General features: G+C 38.7%; 1 protein-coding gene across 7 annotated transcripts in view; it reads right to left on the reverse strand.

Moving 5' to 3' along the window:
- LOC147101203 (V-type proton ATPase 116 kDa subunit a 1) overlaps positions 1-24,386 on the reverse strand; it is a 77,221-nt gene that overhangs the window by 39,508 nt on the left and 13,327 nt on the right. For 4 of the 7 annotated variants that reach the window (XM_085966445.1, XM_085966442.1, XM_085966444.1 and 1 more), the window contains exons 6-16: positions 17,319-17,422; positions 15,828-15,954; positions 14,460-14,542; positions 12,486-12,579; positions 11,251-11,463; positions 7,250-7,400; positions 6,988-7,127; positions 4,884-5,044; positions 3,983-4,073; positions 2,964-3,082; positions 1,929-2,145 (exon numbers count right to left, since the gene is read on the reverse strand). In XM_085966445.1, coding sequence (XP_085822571.1) covers positions 1,929-2,145; positions 2,964-3,082; positions 3,983-4,073; positions 4,884-5,044; positions 6,988-7,127; positions 7,250-7,400; positions 11,251-11,463; positions 12,486-12,579; positions 14,460-14,542; positions 15,828-15,954; positions 17,319-17,422 — 1,500 coding nt within the window. Of the gene's footprint in view, positions 1-1,928; positions 2,146-2,963; positions 3,083-3,982; positions 4,074-4,883; positions 5,045-6,987; positions 7,128-7,249; positions 7,401-11,250; positions 11,464-12,485; positions 12,580-14,459; positions 14,543-15,827; positions 15,955-17,318; positions 17,423-23,894; positions 23,955-24,386 lie in introns of those variants that run through there. The other 3 variants (XM_085966447.1, XM_085966446.1, XM_085966448.1) reach the window with 2 other exon arrangements.

A 24,386-nucleotide genomic window follows, 5' to 3' on the forward strand; every position in this document is an offset into this window, starting at 1 on the left:
TGTGCTATTGTAAAGAAACACAATGGCACATTCCACAAGAAACAGGGAGGTTAAAATATCAGACAACCCTGGGCCGCTTTCAAGCACCACCTAGAGACCACGCACATACCATTTGGACGGACTTGGGAAGAAGTGGCTCATAAGGAAGCCTGAAGCCTGGAAGGAGGGCGGGCATTGTGGGGGGGGGGGGGGGGGCGGAAAACAAAAGGAAAGAAAAACCACAGTACCAGATTAATACTGTATGTACCAGAGCTGTACTGGCATTAATCCATTGCAAATCCACTTTATAACTTTGGCCCAACATTTGCGATCGGAGGCTTCCCGCAGGCGGATGCCTCTGACCTGTAAAATATATCTGTGCATTTACCCGGTGGCCTGGGGAGGTACGGAGGCTTGCGATCCTGGGCCTCTCCAGGTATGCATGGAGAGGCGCCCACATATCCCAGGGGCGCTTGGGATCACGTGGGCCGGCCCAACCAATAAAAGGGAATCCCCAATGATACTTACAGGAGTTCTGTACATGCAGAACTCCCATAAGTATGAATGGGGATAACTTAAAAAATACACGAACATAGGAAATAAATTTAAAAAATTACATTTAAAATGAATTAAAATGCCAATTAAATATTAAAAATTTAATTGAGAAAAAATTATGTTTTAACAGAGCTAAAAAAAAAAACTTAGCTTATTGGACAGGGTTTTTAATGTATAAATGAGTGATAACATTTTATTTTTCTACGTTTTAAAACTTACGCCTGCTTTTACCAGGCGTAAGAATTTCCCGGGCATTCAGCGGCCAGAAGTTGGGCAAATAGCGCAACTCTCCACCCACAGAGGCCCATCTCCCGGGGATGTGGAGGATCTGTCAAGCTTCGCATGCCTAAACCTGGAACTTGTGCGGTCCCTACAGGCACATGCGCACTCGCACGGGCCGCAAAATACGACCCACTGAATTTTTAACACCTCATGTCCCTGGATCACAATTTCTTTTATAAAATGCAAAAAAAAAATGGATTTGGGTCAAGTTTGAACAATGAGAAATTACCAGGAGGAATAAGGCTACAAAGCAAAAATTCAAATTAAGCCATACCTTAACAATAGACCCCCAAAAACTAGAAAGGTCTGAAATACTGTAAATTCACACCACCTTCAATTGTATTTACAATGAAATGTGTTTGCACTTAGTGCAGCACAGGAAAGGACATGTTAGCAGGTTTGGGTTTCTGACGCGCAGTTAGAAACCCAATGGGGAACAGGTGAATTTCTCACTGGAAAGTATATTTGAGGGAATGGGTGTGCAGACCAGGGAAGAACAAAGCAAAATATGAATGATGGACAATGCAAGGATTCAGCTTCTAATGCAATTCAATGAAACTGGGAGCTTCGGTTTCAAATAGTAAATATCCAGTCTTCACAAACAAAGGAATTGACTTTACAATGTCAAAATATGAAAATATTACCTTTCTAAATTGATATCTCGAATTTACATAACACCTCGTGTGTTGCAAACATCTCAAAATGTTTTATATACAATGAATTGCTTTTAAATGCATTCACTTATGTAAGCAAAAACAGCAACGATTTTGTACACAAACAGCAATGAGTTTAACAACTCATTTCATTTTTGGTGGTATTGATTCAACTACCGATTATAAAGCAGAAAAGAGAAAAAGGGAGCAACAGAAATATGAAAATCGGAAGGACGACAGAATAGGCTTAGTCACTACGGCTCATTCATGCACTCGCTCGTGACTGAAAACTGGGGACATCACCTTCTCGCCTGCAAAATCATATTTGAAAACAGTAAATGGGGTGGGGGAGATTTAAAATCAGTAGCAGTGAGCAGTGCCAAAGTAGCGCAATATTACAGTTTAGAACAAGCGTTCTTAACCCTTCTCTCTAATCAACATCTCCAAGCAGTTACATACCTGTCCATTATACAGATATTTCATGCTTTTATCGTTATAGCTGAATAGGAACATATTGATGAAGTGGATGAGAAGACTGGGAGCATCTTTCGATGTGCTAGCATCATAAGCACACCACTTGTAGAATATGAGGACAACAAGGTAGCCAAACAAAGATAGCATAAACACTATTTCAGGGATGAAGCTAAAATAGATGTTCAGTGGCTTTTTAAAATATCTAGGAATGAGAGAAAAAAGGCAGCATGAGAAATATTCAACAATTTAGCACTTCGCCATTAATTTACAACTGGTTGCATAAATAGATCAAGTACCCCATAAATTGTTTCTCCCTCCCAATGTTCCTACCAATTAATGTAATTAATAGCACTGGTAAGTTAACCTGAATACACTGGACTGGGAGATAAAGTAACAAACAGTTAACGTGTATGTAACAACAAGAACGAGCAATCCTGTGAGTCTACAGTGGAGGTAGAGTTGAGCTTCAAGTCATGGCTTTGGTTGGTTAAATCTGAACTTGAAACCCAGAGGCAAAGAAACAGATTAGTATTCTGTTGCAGGTGACCCAAATTATCTCAAATTTCATTTGCCACAATACAACACATGTGACAAGAGTAATTTCCCAGCCCTAAATGAAATTTTGTAAAGAGCCCCAAATCCACAAAGCATCAATGTTGTAAATTCCGAAAATTGTGCCAGTAGTAGCTTCCGCCTTGCAATTGCGACTCACCAGCTGATACAGCTTCATTTAAAAACTTTAGATTGCTAGAACTGCAGCATTATACAGAGACCAGATTTCAGTTTCAGGAAATTGGCCCTATACAATGCAAGTACTACCCTCAAACAGGGTCAGTATTTGTACATGTCAATCATCGCTACTAAACATAAAGTGCTTGCCACTTTACGTTTAAAGTAAGTGAGGAGCTCCAAATTTCTGGTACAGTACTGGTTTCAAAAATTCATGTGTCAACAGATAACAGCTACTTTTTCATCCTTTATTTATTTATGAACTCAAACTCAGCTAAAAAAAAAACTCACATATGATTCAGGAGGCTGAGAGAAACTCCAAAGACCATATGGACGACACCCAAAATCACAGACATTTTCATTTTGAAGGAGTTGAGAAACGTAAGTTTGTTTGTTGCAATATTCCATATCTTAGAGAAAAAAAGACAATTAAAGTTCTTTTTAGTTGCGACCATAACAATGTAACAAAATATTCAAACCACAACCTTCTGACTGAGGAGAGATTTCTATCATCCAAGCCAAGCTGATGCAATGAACTAATGTCAACACCACAGAACACATCAGCAGCAGGCACGAGTGCCGATCACCGAGACAAATACTACTACGTGTTTCCCATCAATTATTTTGAGTTTTCAATTATAGATGGACACGGCAAGCCTCGTGGCTATTGTGGTTTTAAAAAGTCTTGTTGCAATTGAGGAGGACCATTGCTGAATCATCCAATTCTGCTGCTGAGTATTCTGATTCAGGACTTATCCACCAAGACGGCAACAGCATTAAGAACAGCCAGACTGTCAGGGGTAGCATGTTGCTCAAAGACTGCAGATTGGACACCCCTGGTTTATAGTATGGGACGATCAACTTGCTGCACTTACTCAATAAAGCCCTCCTCCAGTTTAATCTGTGCAATATGACGTTTAAAAAGTATAAAATGCGTTTTACTGAAACATTTGCTTCCAAGACCTTTATGCTCCAAACTGTGACAGAGACAAATTATTTCTGGATCAAGACAATATTTGCAATTAAGAAAAAGGATGAAAGAGGCAAACTAACTCAATAAGATTATAATGTAATTGCCACCCAGTTGTTATGTTCACAAGAAAAACACCATACCAAGTTTAAATTTAGGTAGCTTTAGGTCAACAGTAAATAATATTAAAGATGTAACTAAATTACAATTCAAATGCCTAAATTAGCATTGAAGAATTCTAGTCCTATACTTCTCAAACTAGAAACAATCAAGAAAAGTCCAGGCTGGATTTTATTTTATATGAATCATGAACATTTAAAAGAAAACACAATTAACTTACAGGATCTATTCCGAAAGGATATGGCCCATTGAAGACGTTGGCTTGAGCAGGGTCCAGTTGAAGATTTTGATTGCCTCGAAGGGTTTTCTCCCTGCAAACAGAAGATAACTGCATTACAATTATTAAATCTAATAATCCAACATTGTTGCAATTTCTGTTTGGCCAATGTTAAAGCCAGTGTTAAAAATTCCCCAAAATGGGTATATGCAGTAACTAAATAAAAAATAAAAAAAAACTTGCATTTATATAGTGCCTTTCACAACCTGTCCTAAAGCACATCAATGAATTACTGGTGAAGTGTTGTCACTAGGGTTATCGATTAATTGCAGTTGACTTTTGCAATTAACAGGTTAAAAAAAAATTAATCGACAGAATTAATGGTCATTGATCGTGGACATTACGCAGAATGTTTTTGTGCGAGTTCTGCTTTTTGAAGATATTTTAATATTCCTTTCCTTCTGTCACTTATGTCATGCACCAACACCAACCAAGTGAGCAGGTAGGTTATCTGCTCTCGGGTTTCAGCCAATATCTTTGAGCCAATCACTAAGACATGCGAGAGAGCAGTCTATTGGTGACTTTCAGCTGTCAAGCGATTAAAGATATTAATTGCTATTAATCACATCATTAAAAATTTTAAACTGTTAATCTTGGCTTTAATCGCATATTTAATTGATACAATTACAGCATCCATCTCTTTCAAGTTTGATGTAGGACATTGGAAAATAATAATCTAAATTATGCTATACCGGACCTGAATGCTTGATGTTAGCGCTGGATGTTTGAAATGTAGTGTTACATTTCCCAGCGTGAACATGCTTCACCTTGTAACAAAGAATTCATACAAAAATTTAAAAAATCAACATTTTGGTAATCTTGATGTTATTTCTGCAATACTTACGTCCAGTTTCCCATTGGCTGAAACATCGCTCTTGCACTCCACGATGAACCAAACATGTTGAGAGTCTTTGCAAAGCAGTCATTGTATATCAGTCCCGTGTACACAGAGAAAACGCCCATGAGTAAAATAATGTAGCGCCCACTGAAGACAGTGCTGAAAATCTATCAGAATAAAGCTCAATTAAAAATAGGAAAAACAATAGCAACTGCACCAATGGTTGCATCCAATACACAACATTGAACATCTTACTACTGTATTGAGTTTAAATACTCAATGGATTGGATTATCCTATTTTTAGAACTAAAATCCTAAAATTGAAATCTTATCCATTCTCAACATAATGGTTTCTTGGCTTCTTGAGTTAGCTCAAATACAAGATTGGCAATTCTGTCCAATATTTCTAAATACTGTAAACGCTCACCAACAAGATTAGAAATTTACGTTCCTTTCTGGGGCTAAAAGTAAGGGAATTGATTTACATGCAGGCCTCAGGCTTCTCTCCCAACAATGGCACCATGCTAGTGTATCCCCATCAGTGTTGCTCCACTTCACTCCTACAGTGCTGTGATCGCTAAAATGACAACTTTTACACCCAATTAGAGTCCAAGCCTCTGCTACTGATTTAAACATCGGAGGCAGACCGACAAGATATATAAAGGAAGAAGAGATAAAGGTCAGCAGAAGGAGCGAGTGCTGAAGATGGGAGGCAGAATAGCCATATAAATATCACAATGCTGGAGAATCAGAACAGCAGCAGAGTTGTTTGCACGACAACAACTTGCATTTATATAGTGCCTTTGCCATAATAAACTGTTCTAAGGCACTTCACAGGAGCATTATCAACAAAAAAAATTGACACCGAGCCACATCAGGAGAGATTAGGACAGGTGGCCAAATGCTTGGTTAAAGAGGTAGATTTTAAGGGGCGTAGTAAAGGGAGAGAGAGAGAGCGCGTTAAAAGAGAAGAGAGAGAGAGAGATTTAGGGAGGGAATTCTGGAGCTTAGGACCTAGGCAACTGAAGGCACGGCCGCCAATGGTGAATGAGGACAAAATCGGGGATGCGCCAGAGGCTAGAATCAGAGGAGCACAGAGATTAGAGAGGTTGGGAAGGGCGAGGCCAGCAAGGGATTTCAAAACAAGGATAAAAAAATTTTTAATTGAGGCGTTGCCAGATGGGAAGCCAATGTAGATCAGCGAGCACAGGGATGATGGGTGCATGGGACTTGGTGCGAGTTAGGATATGTGCAGCAGAGTTTTGGATGAGCTCAAGTTTAGCACAAGGAGGGTGCAAGGCCGGCTGGCCAGGAGAGCGCTGGGATAGTTGAGCCTTAGGGTAACAGGCACTCATTGAAATAAGTTAGAACAGAGAAATAATGATTTGTGGACGTCAGCCAACATGAGAGTCAGAATTTTGGTGGATTAACAGTCATGAATTTTCTTGTATTTTTTGGATGAAATGTATGGGGGTAGGAGGAGAGTGAGAAAGTCATGTTTTATGTGGGTTGTCTTATATGTAAGTATATATTATACTCAATCCAGCTTTAGCTGAACAACTGTTCTGTGGGTGCATTTGAATTGCATAATAATTTGAGATCCTCTTTAGCTCCGTATCAGGCTCTTTAGATTTGTTCAGATTATTTGCTACATTTTTGGACAATAACCAGAGACACATCTCAAACCAAAATAGTTCAATCGACCATGAATTGAACACATCGAATCGGACTTTCCTACATCACTCCAATGAATCTGCTTCTGGGTGAAAAATGGCTATATAGAGCAGCCTTGCAAATCATATATAAAACAAAATTGCTTTAAGAGTTATTTAATTTGCAGTTATTAAGCACTTCTACCTTCTTGAAGAAAATATACTGAACAAAAATAAATAATTATCCAATAGATCTATAAAACATAAATCAAAATGTATCCTTGAAAAGATCTGTTTATGGTTTAAACCAATAGATGAAAATATAGCTCAAGACACTTGAGGAATATCCAACATCAGAAGTTAATAGCACACATTCCAGTCCATAAAAATCTCACACACACACACACAATCAAAAAAGTTGCAGATCTGGAATTGGCCACCATTAATATAATAGATACCTCATTTTCACTTTTCTGGGACAATATGCGGCTCTCTCTCAGCACCATCCACACAGCAAATGCAGTCAGCAGGACCCCATGGCCAAAATCCCCAAACATAACAGCAAAGAGGAAAGGGAAGGTTATAATTGTATACGGAGCTGTGGAAGAAAGGAAACACATCAATTAGCAGGCTTTTCTAAAAAAAATTCAGAAAGGCAAGTTTTAGGAAAAACAGATGATTGGATATGAAACATCATGTCTGTTCAATGTGGTTTCTTACCAGGATTAATCTCCCTGTAAGTGCCAATTCCATATGCATCCACAATGTTTTGAAAGCCATAAGTAAATTTGTTGGTCTTGTTGTAAGTTGGTGGAGTCTGGCTGGTTTGCATCCTGTTCAAGATTGATGGGACTGTAGATCCACTGCGTTCCTGCACAAAAGAAACTTCTTCAGAAATATATAACTTTGAAGGATTTTTCTAAATGCATTTACACTAACTGAAGTTAAATCAACAGAGGAAAAGGTATGGAGGGTCTGGTTCGCTTAGTGCCTCTAACGACTGCCACTATTGTTAGAAATCAGGGGGGAGAAATTCGGTATCGCCCCGTTTAGGGTGCACTTATCGGCCGGGTGCAAAGTTTAGCACCTGGCGCTAATTATCGCCTCGGACTGCAAACTTGGCTTCCATCACCCCTGGAGGTGATTGGCGCGCTAAATCAGGCGCTACACACCTGTCTTAAGGCGCCAACGCCAAGGAGCGAGGTGCTAACTCAGAGTGCTGGCGAAGTTCATGTGAGGTCAGTCAGCAATGGAACACACACTGGCGCCGGCCAGTTCTTAAAGGGGAGGGTCGATCTTGCTCTCCATCCACACCCTGCTCATTGCAGCCTTGAATCTCGGCCTGGAGAGACCTGTACATCAATTCTGCTGGAAAGAACAATGGAGTGGGCCAGGGAAAGAGCTCAGAGTGCAGTCCCCATAGTCTCTTCTAAATCAATGCAAGGAAGATCAAATCAAAATGAACCTGCAAAGTGCAGCTCAGTACCCAAAACTCCTTCACAAAGCATTGAAACTCTCCAGAAGTCAGTCTCTCTGAATGAGAGGTGCAAAAATGTCACCGACAAAGAGTCAGGAAGCTGTCGCCTTTAGATAGCGCTCCCCCAGTCCCTTCCCGACTGCAAAACGTTCTACGCAACCTGTCGTTGCTAGCGGCAGGCGGTAAAGGCAGGGGGCGCCACTCAATATTCGGTCCGGGGCGCTACACACTTGACTGACATCACGATTTGCGGGCGCAGGAGATCATGGCAGTAGTGTTTAGCGCTGCCGCAAAATGTCTGGTCAATTTTGCGAGCGGTGCAAACATCGCCGCACCCGGGCACTAGTTGCTTTGCGCTCCATTAGCGCCCTCTTAGGTTGCCAACGGGAGGCGCAAAGCAACTGAATTTTTCACCCCAGGAGTGTTAAAAATTTATATGGTTTTGTGGATAAAACTGTGACATGAGTAATGCTGTATTTACATGATTGTATTAGAACTGGAAACAAAGTCTCTCGGACTAGTCTTAGAATAATTAGATAGATGCGTAGAATATGCCTGTGTTTTGGTTCCCTGCGGATGTTATAGCATTCTGCAGTGTGACGGTCATAAATAATCTCGTTTTCAAGTTAGGATTTCAACCTTGTTTATGTTTCTCTAATTTGATCAACCGAACCCAATGTTATATTTCTTCCATTACTGCTAATAACCATATTATAATGCCAAGAAGGATTTTGAATTTGTTTAACAAAACTGCTTTAAATTGCATAAGTCAACCAGTGTATGAGAATAAAGAATAGAAGATATCTTTGGGAATTTAATGATTCATTCCATGGTACAATAGTCTGATTGCATAGCTAAAGCTGCATAAACAACATGAACATAAATAACATAAGCAGCTATGAACATCTGATGGCCAAGAATAGCATGTCCGACTCCAAACTAGGGAGAATCGAGACAAGAGAGAGAAGGCACGAATTCCAAAGGAAGAACCTTCAGAAAGATTAAACAAGACGACAAACTGAATGAGGTAATGAGACCCCCTTTTGGGGAGGGCTTTCATCCAAGAACCAAGACAAAGAACTTGAGCGGTCATTGGTTGATGAGGTTTTAGAGGAACCTCTATAGGTTAAATGGTCTTGTCAATAACAATAACACCCCTAAATAGAGAATAAAAGCGACACCCGAGTACTTGTCCATACAGACAGTGGAGGGGAGAGCCAGACAGAAGTTGGGCTGGTCGAATGCTCTTTTGAAAGTGATCCCACGCACACCAACTCAAAAGGCCCGAGAGAGAGAGGCCAGAAACCAAAGAACAGTTCACACACGCCAGCCGTCTGTCCGATTGGGACCGGTACCAGCTACTTATCACAGTCGTATGTTTTTGCTGTATAACTAGCATGTTATATTCCGTCTTAAACTCTGATCAAACACAATATACCCACTATATTGGTTTGCAATCGATCCTGATTATTGACTAGAGATAAGCTACCAATTGGCCTAATCTCTACACTATAACCACTCAGAGGTTAAGTAAAAGTCTGAACATTAAAGTTATTTAAAATGGATAGCCTAAAAAGGTCACTTCCTGCCTGTTAAACTCCACTACTGAATACAGAGCACCAAATATATTCTAGTTTGTTTGAGTATAATCAGGATAAAAACTTCTGAACTTCCTTAATCTTTTGACATGTCTTTACGGCGCCACGGATTTCCCCCCCCCCCACCCCAAGAGGGGAGGGAAGAGAGAAGGGATTAGAAGCTGCAGTGGGAAAACAAAATAAAACCATTCTATTTTCCAGCATAGAGTTGAGGTCGTAGATCAGCCATGATCTTAGTGAATGCTCGAAGGGCTACATGGCCTACTCCTGCTCCTATTTATGTTCTTATGTTATCAACGTCCATCTTCAAACTGTAGACACCTCTTGATATGGTCATGTTTTTGCTTTCTTCACCGCTTAACTGTTCTAATAAATACCACTTCCTACTTGTGGTAATTTTCTTAACACAGACCTCTAGCCCTGTGCAATGCTCGACAACAAGCTATGAACATCTGAAGTATTTTCCTCCCATTAGCTAACAGAGAGCACTAACTTATCAATTAAATTTGCGGCGCCAAGTACAGTACTTCAAAATTTATTACCAAAGCACATACACATGCCCAAGAGCATTGTTAAACTCATACTCAGAACTAACAGCACAATGAGTTAACACAGTCCATTCACCTCTGGGACATGGGCTCAAATCGAGTTAAAACAAAAAGCAAAAAATTGCAGATGCTGTAATTATGAAACAAAAACATAAAATACTGGAAATATTCAACAATCAGAGCTGATGAAGGGTTCACACCTGAAATGCTAACTTGTTGGTTCTCTCCACAGATGCTGACTGACCTGCTAAGTATTCCCAGCATTTTCAAATCTAGCTAGACTGCAGAGATAAAGATGTCCTCTTTCTTTGATGATTATAGAAGTCAAAATGGTGAGTTTGGGGAGCAGCAACATTGGGCTGGCACTCACTAGAAACTGTGTGCAAAAGCCAATTTCACTCAAAACCCACGTAGACTGCTAATGTGAAAAGTGGAAAATTCATGCCAGTGCAGGAGGGGTCGCACTTCTGAGATACGGATTAAGGCGTGTTGTTGCAGCACAGTAGAGAGAAGCTTACTTGGAATCTGGCTGTGCTATACATAATTTGGGAGTAATCAGACAAAAAGAAGTGACACCGAGCCAAAGAAAAAGAGGCATTAGGACAGGTGTCCTAAAGCTTGATCAAAAAGAGGTAAGTTTTAAGGAATATCTTAAAAAAAAGGAGGTAGAGAGGTTTAGCAAGGGAAATCCAGAGCACAGGGCCTAGACAGCTGAAGGAACTCAGCTAAGTCAATAGTAGGGGGTGAAGAAAGCAGGGGAGAAAGGGAAATCATAAGCACTTGAAAAATACAAAAACTCACCCAGAAATATATACATCTTAGAAGATAGTTATTGAAATTATTAGTCATAGCATGTTAAATGGCTAACAAAATGTTCCAGTAAGAACAAAGTTTGGAGTGTAAAAAAAACCAAAATCAAGCTCACTCCTTTCAGAATACATTTGAGTGTTTTATCATGGACTTTATAATCACTTAGATTAAGCCTTTGTCAACTGCTAGGCGTGCTGCCTACAAGGTATATCAGCCATATATACCTAATGCAAAATATAAATTTCTGAATTTAGGAGCTCACTTGAATTAGCATTAATGGTGACTTACCGTACCCCTTCGGAGGGCAAACTGAATTGAATCCAAGTCAGTAACTGGACACCAGACTTCAGCGATTAGACATTTCTGTGTGACATCAATGTTACAGAGATTAAGGGTATGATAGATGGCCTTCATTTTCCGTACTTTAATAAACCATACACGAATATTCTTCGCAGCTGCCTGCAGAACCCTCTGACGATGATCCTCAGTCTGATTTAAGACCTGGAGAGGAAAAAGAAATGAAGAAACAGTTTTGCATTGACAAAACTTATGCATTGCACTCGAATAATAAGGCCTGGGTTTGCCCCACACAATGAGCTACAGAACTCAGCTAAGCCAATGGTGGGGGATGAGGAGGGCAAGGGAGCAAAAGAAACCAGAAGCACTGGGGGGGGGGGGGGGGGGTGGAAACTAAACTGAGCAGTTACATTTCACTTATCATCTCGAACAAACAAACCAGTCTAAGCTGTTTTTTGAAGATGGCAAAAAGAGTATGCTTGTGCAACTAACTAGGTAAAATAGCACATTCAAATACTTATTTAAATTATACATATTTATTTATTCAAATGCTTAATATGTAATGCTGAAGATAACCTGACTGACTTTACATTCAAAAACACAGAAACTCTTACAGTCCTCAACGTTTTTCTAAAATTTATAAGTGGTTGACACAAGTTCCTAATGGAACTCAGGAAGGCACTCACAAAACATGCATCTATGTGCATGAAGAAACTGAAGCTGATGAGAGGAAGCTTGATTTTAAGCCAACACACCATATTTAAACGACGGAGTTGCAAGGTGGCATGATGGTGACGAACAGAAACACGTAGCTACAGTTTTCAAGCAATCTTTTCAATTGAGAAACAGCCCAATGTCTATTAAGGGGGAGGGGGGATATCACCTGTGGAGTACGTTGATTAAACTTTTATCATAAACAAGTTGACAGGTTAATTGTAGCAATGTCTGTTCCAAAACATGCCTCGCCAATGGGCTGAATTGTAGGAGTGGCAGAAGAAAAAGTGGGATTTAATTATTACACCTCGTCAAATATTCTGTGCCTGTACTATAACAAAATGACAGGTGCTGCAGTAGAAAAATTATGCTAATACACCATTTAGAAAGATATTCATTAAAAGGTAAATCAGATAATTTTTGCACTGATATTTTAAAATGCCTCTAAACTATGCAGAAAATAGTGCAAAACAGTGCTGAGGCATGAAAGCACTGATAAATGAATACCATACCATTTGAAGATCATCAATTCGTGTGTTGACACCAGCTAACATTTCCTTCCGTTCATGAGGAGTTTCTGGGCAGGGATAGAGGGAGGCTCGGAACCTGCAAGAGCAAGGTTCTTGTTAGAAGTGCTGACAATAACAATTAAAATAACATCTTACTTACAGTAGATCTGGTTACTACGTAAATGATCAGTTTTATGGCCTCATTTACAAAAACAGAGGCACTGGTTAATGATGTCACTGCAACCACAACAGTATAACTAAAGACTGCTCACCAGTAGCTGCCCCAGACGATCAAGTAAATCTCTACAAAAGGTTGACTCCCTATCATTTCATACTCTATCATGTAACCTGAATAATACTATGCCATCCATGTGAAAATGTATGACGTGCTATAACCAAGAACAGTTGGAATTAAAATAATGGCCTAGAAATTGCAGTCGAAGGTGTGCCTCCGGAGTGTGCCTCCGACCTGTGAAACATTTATGAAATTACCTCCTGGCACCCAGGCTGCAAAGAGTCGTGGTCTCAAGCCTCAAGACGGACGGCAGCATAATGGCCCATGGATCCCAGGCGGTTCGGAAGCATACCTGGGATCACGTGGGCCTAGTCCTCCAATGACAAAGGAGAATTCCATTGTAATCACTTACGAAGGAAATGCCCTAATGATATGCAATAGAATCCCAATATAACTATATATCATGTACAGAATTGCAATTTTATTCAGAAATTCCTTCATTGCACCAACCTCAATAAAAATTTAATTTTTTGATAAATAATTTTAATCATTAAGACTATAATCCTGGCCAATATTTGCATAAGATCATTTAACATGTATGTGGATAATTTTGGATTTTTAAATCTTTTATTTAAGCCTTGCGCTGATAAAGCCTGCTTTTACCAGCCTAAGTTACATGGGCAATTGTTGGGCAAATAGCCCAACCCTGCTCCAGCAATACTCAGTTTTCAGGCAGTTCGGATGATCTGTCAATCGCAAGTTCTGGATTTTGTGCAAGTGCATGTGGAAATCTGGAATTTGCGGGGCCTTCCAACAGGAATACAACGGCATACTCAGAGTATGCCATCGCAGACACTGCAATTTCAGGGCCAATAAATAGATTAGTAACCCTCCACCTCCTTAAAAAAAACCAATTATCTCTGCACTGAAAGCAGCTCAACAGTAATTTTACAAGGAGTTTTCTGGAAATGCTTGGCAACAGAAACAATTTCACTGTTTTCCTTTTATTTTGTTCTAAACCATGAAACTGCAAATAAGTCTATGTAGACAACAACTTTAAGCCAAATCACAAACATTTTGTTACCTGTCTCCATTAATTTACACAACTAGGTTAAAGATAATCATGAATTTAAAATCCCCCTGTAACAACTTGAAACTATTTTTAACCCATTTTACAATGTTTTCCAGTGTTGCCATCTCATACTAAACCGGAGTGACCAGAACTAAACAACCAAACTTTCAATGAGGTGTCTCAAATACATTTAAAATGCTCTTTGCCATTGCCACTTCATCTAGAGTCATCTTTTGTTTCTTAACTTGTCCCATTACCATCTCCTTTTGCCTTGCACCATCTTCCCTTTTGTCTCTTCATCTCTCCTGCCTTCCATCCTATCACAGACCTTCCCTTTTGTTCTTTCCTCCCCCTTTCCCGGCCCCTGCACTTGCTTAAAATCCTGTTCCATCTCCAACTTTTTCCAGTTCTGACAAAGGGTCATTGACCTAAAACGTTAACTTTCTCTCTCTCCACAGATGCTGCCTGACCTGCTGAGTATTACCAGCATTTTCTGTTTTTATTTAAATCTCAAATTTGGCAATTTCCTGGACAATTACTTGTAAAATCTCCACTATTAATAAATTGAAAGTTTCAGGCAGCAATTTCAATATACCATGACTGATACAGGGTCTACAGCCAACAGGAATTAAATGGATACTAAACGTAATCAAAAAATAATTACTCTCACCCTTCACAAATTTTCTTCACTCGGTTTTTCAGTTGGTCACCTTGAAAGAAAATGATGAAGACAGACTTGTCCACCTGACCGCCCTAAAAAATGAGAACACATTAATCTGAAATCGCTGCTTTTCTAGAATTGCAAAAAACTTAAATCATGGCGAACTCTTAGCTTAAAATTGATGTGGAAACAATCAAAATTATTGAGCTCTGTCCAGTGTCGAGGGACAAACAACAGACAATGACCTACCCTCTTCAGTCATTAAGGCAGCGGCTACTTACATCAGTAGCCGGTATCTTCCATTTTTTTCTATTGCTTGTGGGCAATGCTGGCAAGGCCACATTTCATGCCCATCCCTAGGTGTTGACAACTGAAATGTGACTAGCAACACAAACTCTACCTGAAGTACTGAACACGAAAGCCAATTCATTTTACACCATCATTCTCAGTGAGCTACATTCACTCCTTTCATGTGTGTACAGCCATTTGACACTAGCAGAAATTCTATTGTTTGTAGTATCCAAAACGTAACACCAAATATCATGATTAGCAATATTTTTATTCACTATTGCAGTCTCTTTGGCTCCATCTTGATCAACCTTTCTCCTGGCATTCTCCAATTTATTTAAAATGAGAAAACATTCAAATATAATTCCAACACTTCTGAATTATTGTATGCCTTCTGTGTACCCCTTCATTGTCACTTAACTCAACTTTTACAACACAAAAGCCTGCTCATAATCAAAGTATAAAGCAGCTGCATGCTGTCTTAAGATCTGTGCATTATTTGGTGGAGTCAGTCTATATATACACACACACACACACACACACACACACACAGGGGATAGCTGATCAAATTTAAAATCTGATTAGAACAGAGTGCCAATTCTACAATCGGATAGCCGTACAAATTTGTCACTCATCTGCCCTTTTACCCAGAGCAACTGTGGGCATCTTCTGGAGAAGAGCTGCCCTTTTTACTACCATCAGATTTAACTGCTGGTTGCGAATCCTGCACTTGTGCATACTCTCCCAGACAACATACATCAGGAGATCCTAACATAATTCAATATTCCCAGGATAGAGGTGCCAACCTTACAGAACCAAAAGATGCCAGGAGTGTTGCTCTAAGGTTGCACTAATGTTGCCAACATTCTGTAGACCTGGCACTAGAGCTACTTTCCTGAAAAGTGTTTGCGATAGTTTTACACCATCTCATCTACACAAGAGTCTCAAATGACTTGATTTTAAAAAGTTAATTCTACAACCTACGTCACCATAGAATTAAGCCTCAGGAGTAGCAGGACTATTCATTATGGAAGAAATGGTTCTCAACTGAAGTTAACAATTTATTAAAATTACACCCACAGCACTTACAGCTACTGGGTCCTCCAAGGGATTTTCAATTTCAGCCTGTCGTAGAAAGACATTCCCTCTGCACACACGCCACAGCATCCGCTCAAAGGTAGGGATCCTCTCTCGGTTTATCACTCCGGCCACAAAGCTGTACATAAAAGTATATGCACAGTCACAAAGCTGCACATACACAGGCAAAATACAAAGTGCAGCACATGATCTGTCAAAGATTGCAAAACAGATCAAACAAATAAAATCCAGAAAAATCAAAACTACTTTTTCTATCTGCATTCTTTTAAAAATACATTATATACCTCAATTTATCCAACTGAGGCAATTTGCATTGTTCAATTAGTTTTTATTTTGAACAATTCTGATCAAATTTGTTGTATAGATTAAAGAAGTACTCAACTACTGAAAACAAAGGTATGAGGATTTTTAAAATCTCTTAACTGCTGTACTTACACCTGTCAGAAAGGCCTGCATATCTACTAATTTTTTTTACACTAGGTTTTACTTAAAAAAAAAAAAAACTGCCACCTCCTTCAAAAAAACACTCCAGCTTCTTTTCATTACCATCTCCTTAAAGCGCTCAAAAACACAAACAGCTTAAAATTATGTAGCACCTTTAACTTAGAAAATGTTCAAAGTCTCAAGGGAATAATCACAAAATGGACACCGAGCCACAGGAAATATTAGTGGGGTAATCAGAAGTTTGGTCAAAGAGGTGGTTTTTAAAAAGTTCGTAAAGGAGGAAGTTCAAATGCTTGGGGATTGGGTGACTGAAGGCACAGCTGCTAATGTGAAATAAAGGTGGAGGAATGCACAAGGGCAAAGCCAGAGGAATGGAGAATTCTGGCAAGGTTGTAGGGCTGGAGGAAGAGGAGGAGGGAGTGAGAGAAGGGCGAGGCCATGAAGCAATTTAAACACAAGGACGAGCATTTTAATGTTGAGGTGTTCGGGGACCAGGAGCCAATTCCCTCCTTTAACTCCTCTGCCTCTCCACCTCTTAAGCTCCTCCTTAAAACTCTGGCCAAACTTTAGACCACAACTCTTAATGTCTTCTTTGGCTCGGTGAAGTGGCTTGGGATATTTCTGTATGTTTAAGGCCCTGTATAAATGCCAGTTGTTGTTGCAGATATTAGGTTTAAAAGTACCCAAGTTCTAGTTAGTCAAAGCAAACTGGTCATAATGATTTTAATTTATAAAGCAAAGTTCATTTGAAAGAACAATTTGCAAACCCAACACAGCAAATAAATTTAAAGAGGGAAAAAATTAAACAGGCTGGCTCCTTTAACCATTCAAATGTTTCCTGTGATTTACAAGGTCATCGGAACCTCAACTAATTAGCCTGAAACTCCCACATCCATCCAAGTAATGTCACAAATAGATTGTTAACATTCACGTTTCTTAAATTGAACACTTTTGGCACAGGAATTGTACTTCAGCCTTCATAGGAATGAAGTCCCAGTTAGAATCACCAAATAACATTTAATTAACAAATTAAGTTACCCAAGTCTCAGGGGGGCACCTCGTCCCAGTTCACTTGGCTCCAGTAGGGAAGACGATTCCTCCAGTAGGTCTGGATCAGACATCTGCTGATGATGCAATTCAGCCTGAATTAAATCAATTAACACACTATGAAACCAGTTAGTGGCATGCAGGGGAACCAGGAACCAGGAGAAAAGGAAAAACAAACATTGCAAAGAAAAAAGTGACAGGAAAAAAAAAAAATGAAAAAACACATCGAACAATGAAACCATGAATTTTGAAAATACAGAGATGCAAGCAAAGATGTACAGGAAAACTAAAAAGGTAGAGATGAGAACAGCTTCATTCAAGCAGGTTGTTTGATATTTCTGAAGGACTCAGATGAGAATATCAGAAAAATCAATAGGCTGTTGCCAAGATGTACATGCCAATGATAGAAAGTCACAGAAGTGGAAATTTTTTTTTTGTAATAAGATACTGACATAGTATCAACTCGGTAACAGTTACTCAGTGAATTTCTTTTGACTTTTTTTGCTGCATTTTGTGGAAATTGTGTCTGTGTATTGGTGTAGGGAGACACTTGCTGTCTGTTAATGGGAGACTAAGGTGAAGAGGGAACAGATTTATTGCAAAAGTTGCACCTTTTACTAGCAATCTCTATTCACCTGCTCTATTAGTAGACATAGTTGAACCAACAGGTAGCACCTCAGAATGCCCTACAACCTTATTTCTCTGAAAACCTAGAGATCAGTCACTACATTCAAGTGGATACTAGCTCACAAAATGGTCCATTATTAATAGTAAATTTAAAATTCAACTTTAAAACAAAGTTATGTTAATACATCTTCCCAATAGTTTTGGTTTAATACATTTGAGGCCTGTACCCGACCACAGCAAAAACATATAGGACATATGTATCAAGTGACTCTGCAACTGTTAAGTGGTTGGGAATATGCAACTACAAATTTAATTGGCCAGCCCAGATAGGATAAGCATCCAAAAATGTTTGCAAGAATTCCAATACATACATTTTGTACTCATGAAAGCACTGGAAGCTCAATGAATTTGGCATTCAAATTCTCCATCAAGCACTTCCAGGTCAAGTATACCATGTCTAAATGCAGTGGAAAGCTCCCTCTGCATGGTTTTAATACAGCTTCAACTCTCATCTGCATTATTGTAAATGTTCTAATTTGTCATACTAACCATGCCTATGGTTTGTAATTATGCCAATTTACTGCTAACTAATACAGAATTATGAACAGTTTTGCAGTATGAACTTGTGCACACTGACAAAAGATTGGAGATGGTCCAGAAGACTGACTGTAAAGCATTCCAAATATGAGGGAGTCAAAAACACTTCATACTAGATTTTACAGTAATCAGAACAGATTTTAATCGCGATGACGTCCATCTTCAAAAGCCTCATTCATTCATCGTGTCTATCTCTTGGAAAATGGTGCAACTTATATACAAGTTACATCATACTTTGCTACAGCTGGGTATATTCACCGTCAAAGCATTGAATCATTAGAAAAGTTGATTTTAAAATCATGAAAGTGTGAGGATAATTTAATCGATATTTAATAACTACTTCAACAGAAGGGAAAAGTTCTATGGGTTATTAGGGGGATTTGCAGTTTTAAAAAAGTACAATATCACCAGGAAAATTCTTCAGCAGGAATAGAGCAAAGTGTGCATCAATATAACTGCAGTCATATTAACAAGTTACATCAAGCATTTTCTGATGATCTAAAATGGCAACAATTTTTCAATAATAAGGCAGATGTAAAACAGGAGAAAATGGCAAATCATAAAATTGCAAATTGTGAAACTAATTATATCTCTTTTTAAAATATGGTCATGGAAATAGCATGAAGTGGTTTTGCTTGAAGTTTCCCTCTCCCTCCCTCCCAAATCTTCTGGCCTGAACCTTCAGTCCACTGAAGGCTGTAATTCTGCTTTCAGATGGGTACATTGTTAAGGGATTGGTTAAGTGTCTCTTTTCCTAAATTTCCACCACTGCAAAAACATCACACGCATGAGTGAAAATTCACACAAAGGATAAGAATTATTTTTGGGGAAAAAAAATTTAGAAGTTGGCTGCCACTCTATATTTGTTACTATTAAATGTAACTGATTTTTAAAGGCTGTTTATCTTTTTTTTTAAAGTTAATTAATACTTGCCAAATATAATTAGAACAATTAACACTGTTCCAAATAATTTTATCCAAAACCTAAAATAAAATCCTCGTTGAAAAACTGATAAGCAGCTGATGTATTGATGTGTATGATGAGCTCCTAATCTCAGCCAGGCTATTTTGCTGGGTGGTGATCAATGGAATTCCCTACAGCGAGTCACTTACATAACTCGGTACAAGCAAAACACAGACTTAAAAAAAGGTCCTCTGCTCAAGCTCTCCCAGTGGCCAGGGCGCAGGCACTGTCCATGAGTGAGGGTGGAGGAAACCCAAAGGAGAAAGAGAAGAAACACAAACCATTCAACTAAATACAGAGGCAGCATTCTACCATAAGCTGTGGACATATTGCTAATTCTAGGCCAATTATGTATGATACAGATTCTATTAACTTGCTACACTAGATTAGCATATATTGCTTCTTGAATTGTAGTTACTAAAGTCAGTCATTACTTAATCGCTCTGGCATTTTAACGTAGATTAAGACTTTTATAAAATAACTGTTGGTTAACAAAGGCAAATGAAATTCTGTTAAAATACAGGAAGCCAGCATGATTGATATAAAGGATACTGCATTTATATTATAGTACGGTATCACGTTTAAGCAATGAATAGGACCCAACCATATCACAAGTTGTTTTAATCTGATACCACACTATGACCAGTAGGATGTCCCATCTATATATAGTGGTCAAATAATTTTAGCCTCAAACTGCTGACACAAAAAAGATAAAATCTACCATGCGTGAACATGCCCCGAGGAGGAATATGTCAGTCGAGTGTAGTGATCATGTTTTATGCGTATTAAAGGTAATTGATTTGAATGTAGTTATTCTTTGATTCACTTCTGTTCTGTTATTTTGATAGTATTTGTGTTTTCATAAGTTTAAGTATTTCATTGTTTGCAGCCTTTTAAAAATATTTTGCTGCATTTGAGGCAAATGGGAATTGCAGCATACTTGGTCAAGTCACAAGAACATAAGAAATAGGAGCTGGAGTCGGCCATTTGGCCCTTCAAGCCCGCTCCGCCATTCAACAAGATCATGGCTGATCTTCTACCTCAACTCCACCTTCCCGCACTAACTATCTCTTAATTCCCTTCGTTCCCAAAAATTTAGCGACCTCTATCTTGAATACACTCAATGACTGAGCATCCACAGCTCTCTGGGGTAGAGAATTCCAAGGATTCACAACCCTTTGAGTGAAGAAATTTCTCCTCATCTCAGTCCTAAATGGACTACCCCTTATTCTGTGGCCGTGATCAGTTCTAGATTACCCAGCCAGGAGAAACATTTTCCCAGCATTAACCCCATCAAGCCTCTTAAGAAATTTATGTGTTTCAATTTACAATGGTCATACATTTTACAATGGTTAATTTAGTCTCATTGAAATAAAAAAGGTACTTACAGCTCCCATTGCATAAAATCACTACAATGTTGTGCTCATCAAAGCATGGGGAATGAAACATTATCCAATTTCAGGCACAAAGCGTATTAACCGATTTAAATGTAAACAAAAATGAGGCGGTTTACAGAACAGGTGGCCAATCCACAATGCCAATTTTACACCTGGGCCGCAAGTTAAATGTCAACCACAAAGTGTCTTCGCTCTAGCCTCAAAAGAATCACCCACAACGCACTACATAAGTGCAATATTTTCCATTTCTGCTAATTTAGTTAGTTCTGTTAATTTAATGCAAAATTAGTATTTTCTTTTTCCCTGTGGGCTCAAACCTACATCTTCATGCAGACTGTTCAAATGCATTTCATACAGATCTCTTACAGCTGAAGAAAGAACACTTTCATCCCAGTAGTCCTGGCTGGATGAAAACCCAGGACCTGCATCTGAAAGTATGCTCACCCCTGCATCAACTAGTCACTACATTTTTTATGGAAAACTTACATGAGCTATGAACAAAGTTTAGGGAAAAAAATGTGAAGCTAGGAATTCAATGTCTATTAATTTTGTGTCCTAGTTATTGAAAACAACCACAGAAAGAGTTACCTTGAATCAGATGTACCCCATTATACCACTTGCACATATGTGCAACAGGCTTGAGAATGAAGGCGTGGAGTGCAACTTCTAAATTCATAATTAAAAATTTTCAAAACAAATCTGTTATGAGCAAGAAAAGGGCTTGTCTTGTACACTAAAACCAGTCATTTTATCTAACAAAATTAAAACAAAACAAACTGGACATTATCACAAGCACCTAATGTAAATGTACCCTTCCCAAAAAGTGAAATGGCTCAGATTGGAATCTGTATTGAGAGACAACAAATCTACAAATCTTACCTGTAGTCATTCTGGAAGGTGGGGATCAAAGTCTTTTACCTCAGGGTTTTGAAAGAGCAATGCCAAATTTACCAGTGCGTGTGTCAATCGCCCAGGTTTACATACTTTCCCCGCAGACCCACTGAAGGCCAATGCACAAGACAAAGCAGCAGTCTTCAGTATGTGCGCAATATATCAGGTCTCAGTTTCCTGAATTGGCCTTCTCCAATATGCCTACTGGAGAGCAGAGGCACTGGATAGTATATTCTTCTTCTGAATATATGCAATTTAAAATAAAATTCAGGACATCAGAATAGGTGTTGCGCTGCCCCGGTGAATCATATGTCCTTTGTGATATAAAGCAAGCAGGCATAGGACTTCATGTCTACTTACTGAGCAGGACCCACATATCAGGAGTTGGTGACACTGCAGTAATATAAAACTGCCTACAGACTGGTATGAATGCTCAATAGGCCAAAAGAGCCATTACCATTTGTGTACTGGATTTGAGGCTACTAGTTTCGCCCACCATTCTTACAGGGCTAAATTATCACTTTTTGTAAATCCAAATCTTTTTAAAAAGAGGTTTAGAATAATGGAAGACTTGATTTATCTAAGCAATTTACCATCAGAAACAGACTTTAGGAAAAAAAGCCAATTTCATTAACAGTGCTTCATCATGTTACATCCTCAATTGAAGTGTCCTAAACTGGAACAAAGGTTACATTAGGCTACACGTTTGCCAGAGGCTACACAGTCTTGTAAAATTGTCATTCGCATGGATCTGGATTAAGTGCAGTTGTCTAACAGAGAGTGGACTGTAAATCCATTTCAATGTACAAATGCAGTAGAACTCAGTAAAGTAACTTTTGTGGAAAAGGCAAAGTGTCTTTTTTCAAGTGGAAAAAAGTCCCTGGCCTTGTATCACGAGCTCAAATAAAATTTTGAAAAAGTTGCACAGCAAAACTCAACAGCTTCAAGGGGAAAACTATAGCATTAAGGGAAGGACAATTCCCAAGAGAATACACACTAAATGAGGAATGTTCTATTTGCAAACTGCTCATACAAATTTAGTTTTTACATTTTATGCCTTAACTTAGCAATCACACTCTGCCACACAAGTCAAGAAAACATGTATAAAATCTCAAATGCAAAACTGCAATTCAGCCTTAAGGTTTTGTACTTCATAAAGCTTCCAACGTAAATTTTGCTCTTTGAGGTTGCCAGAGGCTCTGGATTAGATTGCAGTTTTGTAACCAAGTACTGTACCAGGCATTGGTTATTCTGACAGTAACTTAAAAAAACGAGATGCCAGTGTGATTACTATTGAAACCCCCAAAATTATGATTACAGCATTTTTACAAAGTTTAGGCACTCAAGATCTTTAGTAGCAAGTTATTTTAACCCTTCCACAAGAAGCAAGAGAAAAATATCTGGGAAGAGATAAACAATTTGATCCACACCTATTTGGGAAAAGGGGAGGAAGATACAGGTTTAGTGAAGTATAATAACTGGAGAATTCTGGGTTATTTTTAAACCATTTGCCCGAGATATTAAAAACAATTCCATAAGAACTTTTCAATAGGCTGGTAAAGGGCTTAGCTCTTATAAATGGGCAACTTTAACGGCACAGTAAATCATTCAATGAAGTGTAAAAAAAAGTTTTGAAGAGAGTACATCACAAGCCCCATCCTGAGTAAAGATTGATCTCCACTATGAAGCCACAGGCGCTTATGCTTATACCAAAAATGTATTATAATTAGCCAATAACTGCTTTCCTCTGGAGAGTTTTAAATATAAAGTTATTAAATGGCACATTCAAAATAGCTGAAATTTAGAGGGGAAAAATAGGCTTCAGTTCACATAATAGGCACAAGAAATATTCCATGTGTGGCTCTTTATTGGAGATCAAACTATAAAAGCAGTCCTGAATTTTTCAAGATAGCCCAGAAAAAACACACTAAAATCAGATTTGCAACAATTTACTCAAAATAATAAGCAGAACAAGAAAATAAAGATTCACAAGAAACCAGAAGAGGTGGGAGAGTGGGGGGATGGGAATCTGCATGCCATTAACTGTTACTTTTCCAGTCTTCCTTAGATTCCTGCACTTAAGGCTGCTTACGCTGAAAGATTCAAAACTTAGCTCTCCCGTTGTTATTTTTCTGCCTATGTTTCAAAAACAGAAGACTGGGAAAAGGACAAACATGATTAACATACTCTTGATCCTTCAGCTGCCAGCTAAAATGGCTTCATAGCTTGTTACAAGGAGTACATACAATACCACGGTTTTGCAGAAGGATGCATTGTGAAAATGATTTTTTTTTAAAACATATACTGCTGAAGTGAATACATTCGATTTTCTTGGTGTCCACGAGTCAGTGGCACAAAATGTTTAACAGGTATTTTTCCTCAGATGTCTCTGACAGCTCACTAGTGCTACACACGGTTTAAGGAGAGGAGGCGTACTTGACTGGACTGCCAATTGGAGTAATCTACAAGGACAAATATGTTACAACAATCTTAAGATTGGAAACGGACATGGCCACTTCAAACTTTATATCAAATTAGAGCGTGAGTCTTTGCCATTGGAATATTCAAACATGGATATATGTTG

This window comes from Somniosus microcephalus, chromosome 24, assembly GCF_052327205.1.
Source record: "Somniosus microcephalus isolate GS21.2 chromosome 24, FLI_Smic_1.0, whole genome shotgun sequence".
NCBI lineage: Eukaryota > Metazoa > Chordata > Chondrichthyes > Squaliformes > Somniosidae > Somniosus > Somniosus microcephalus.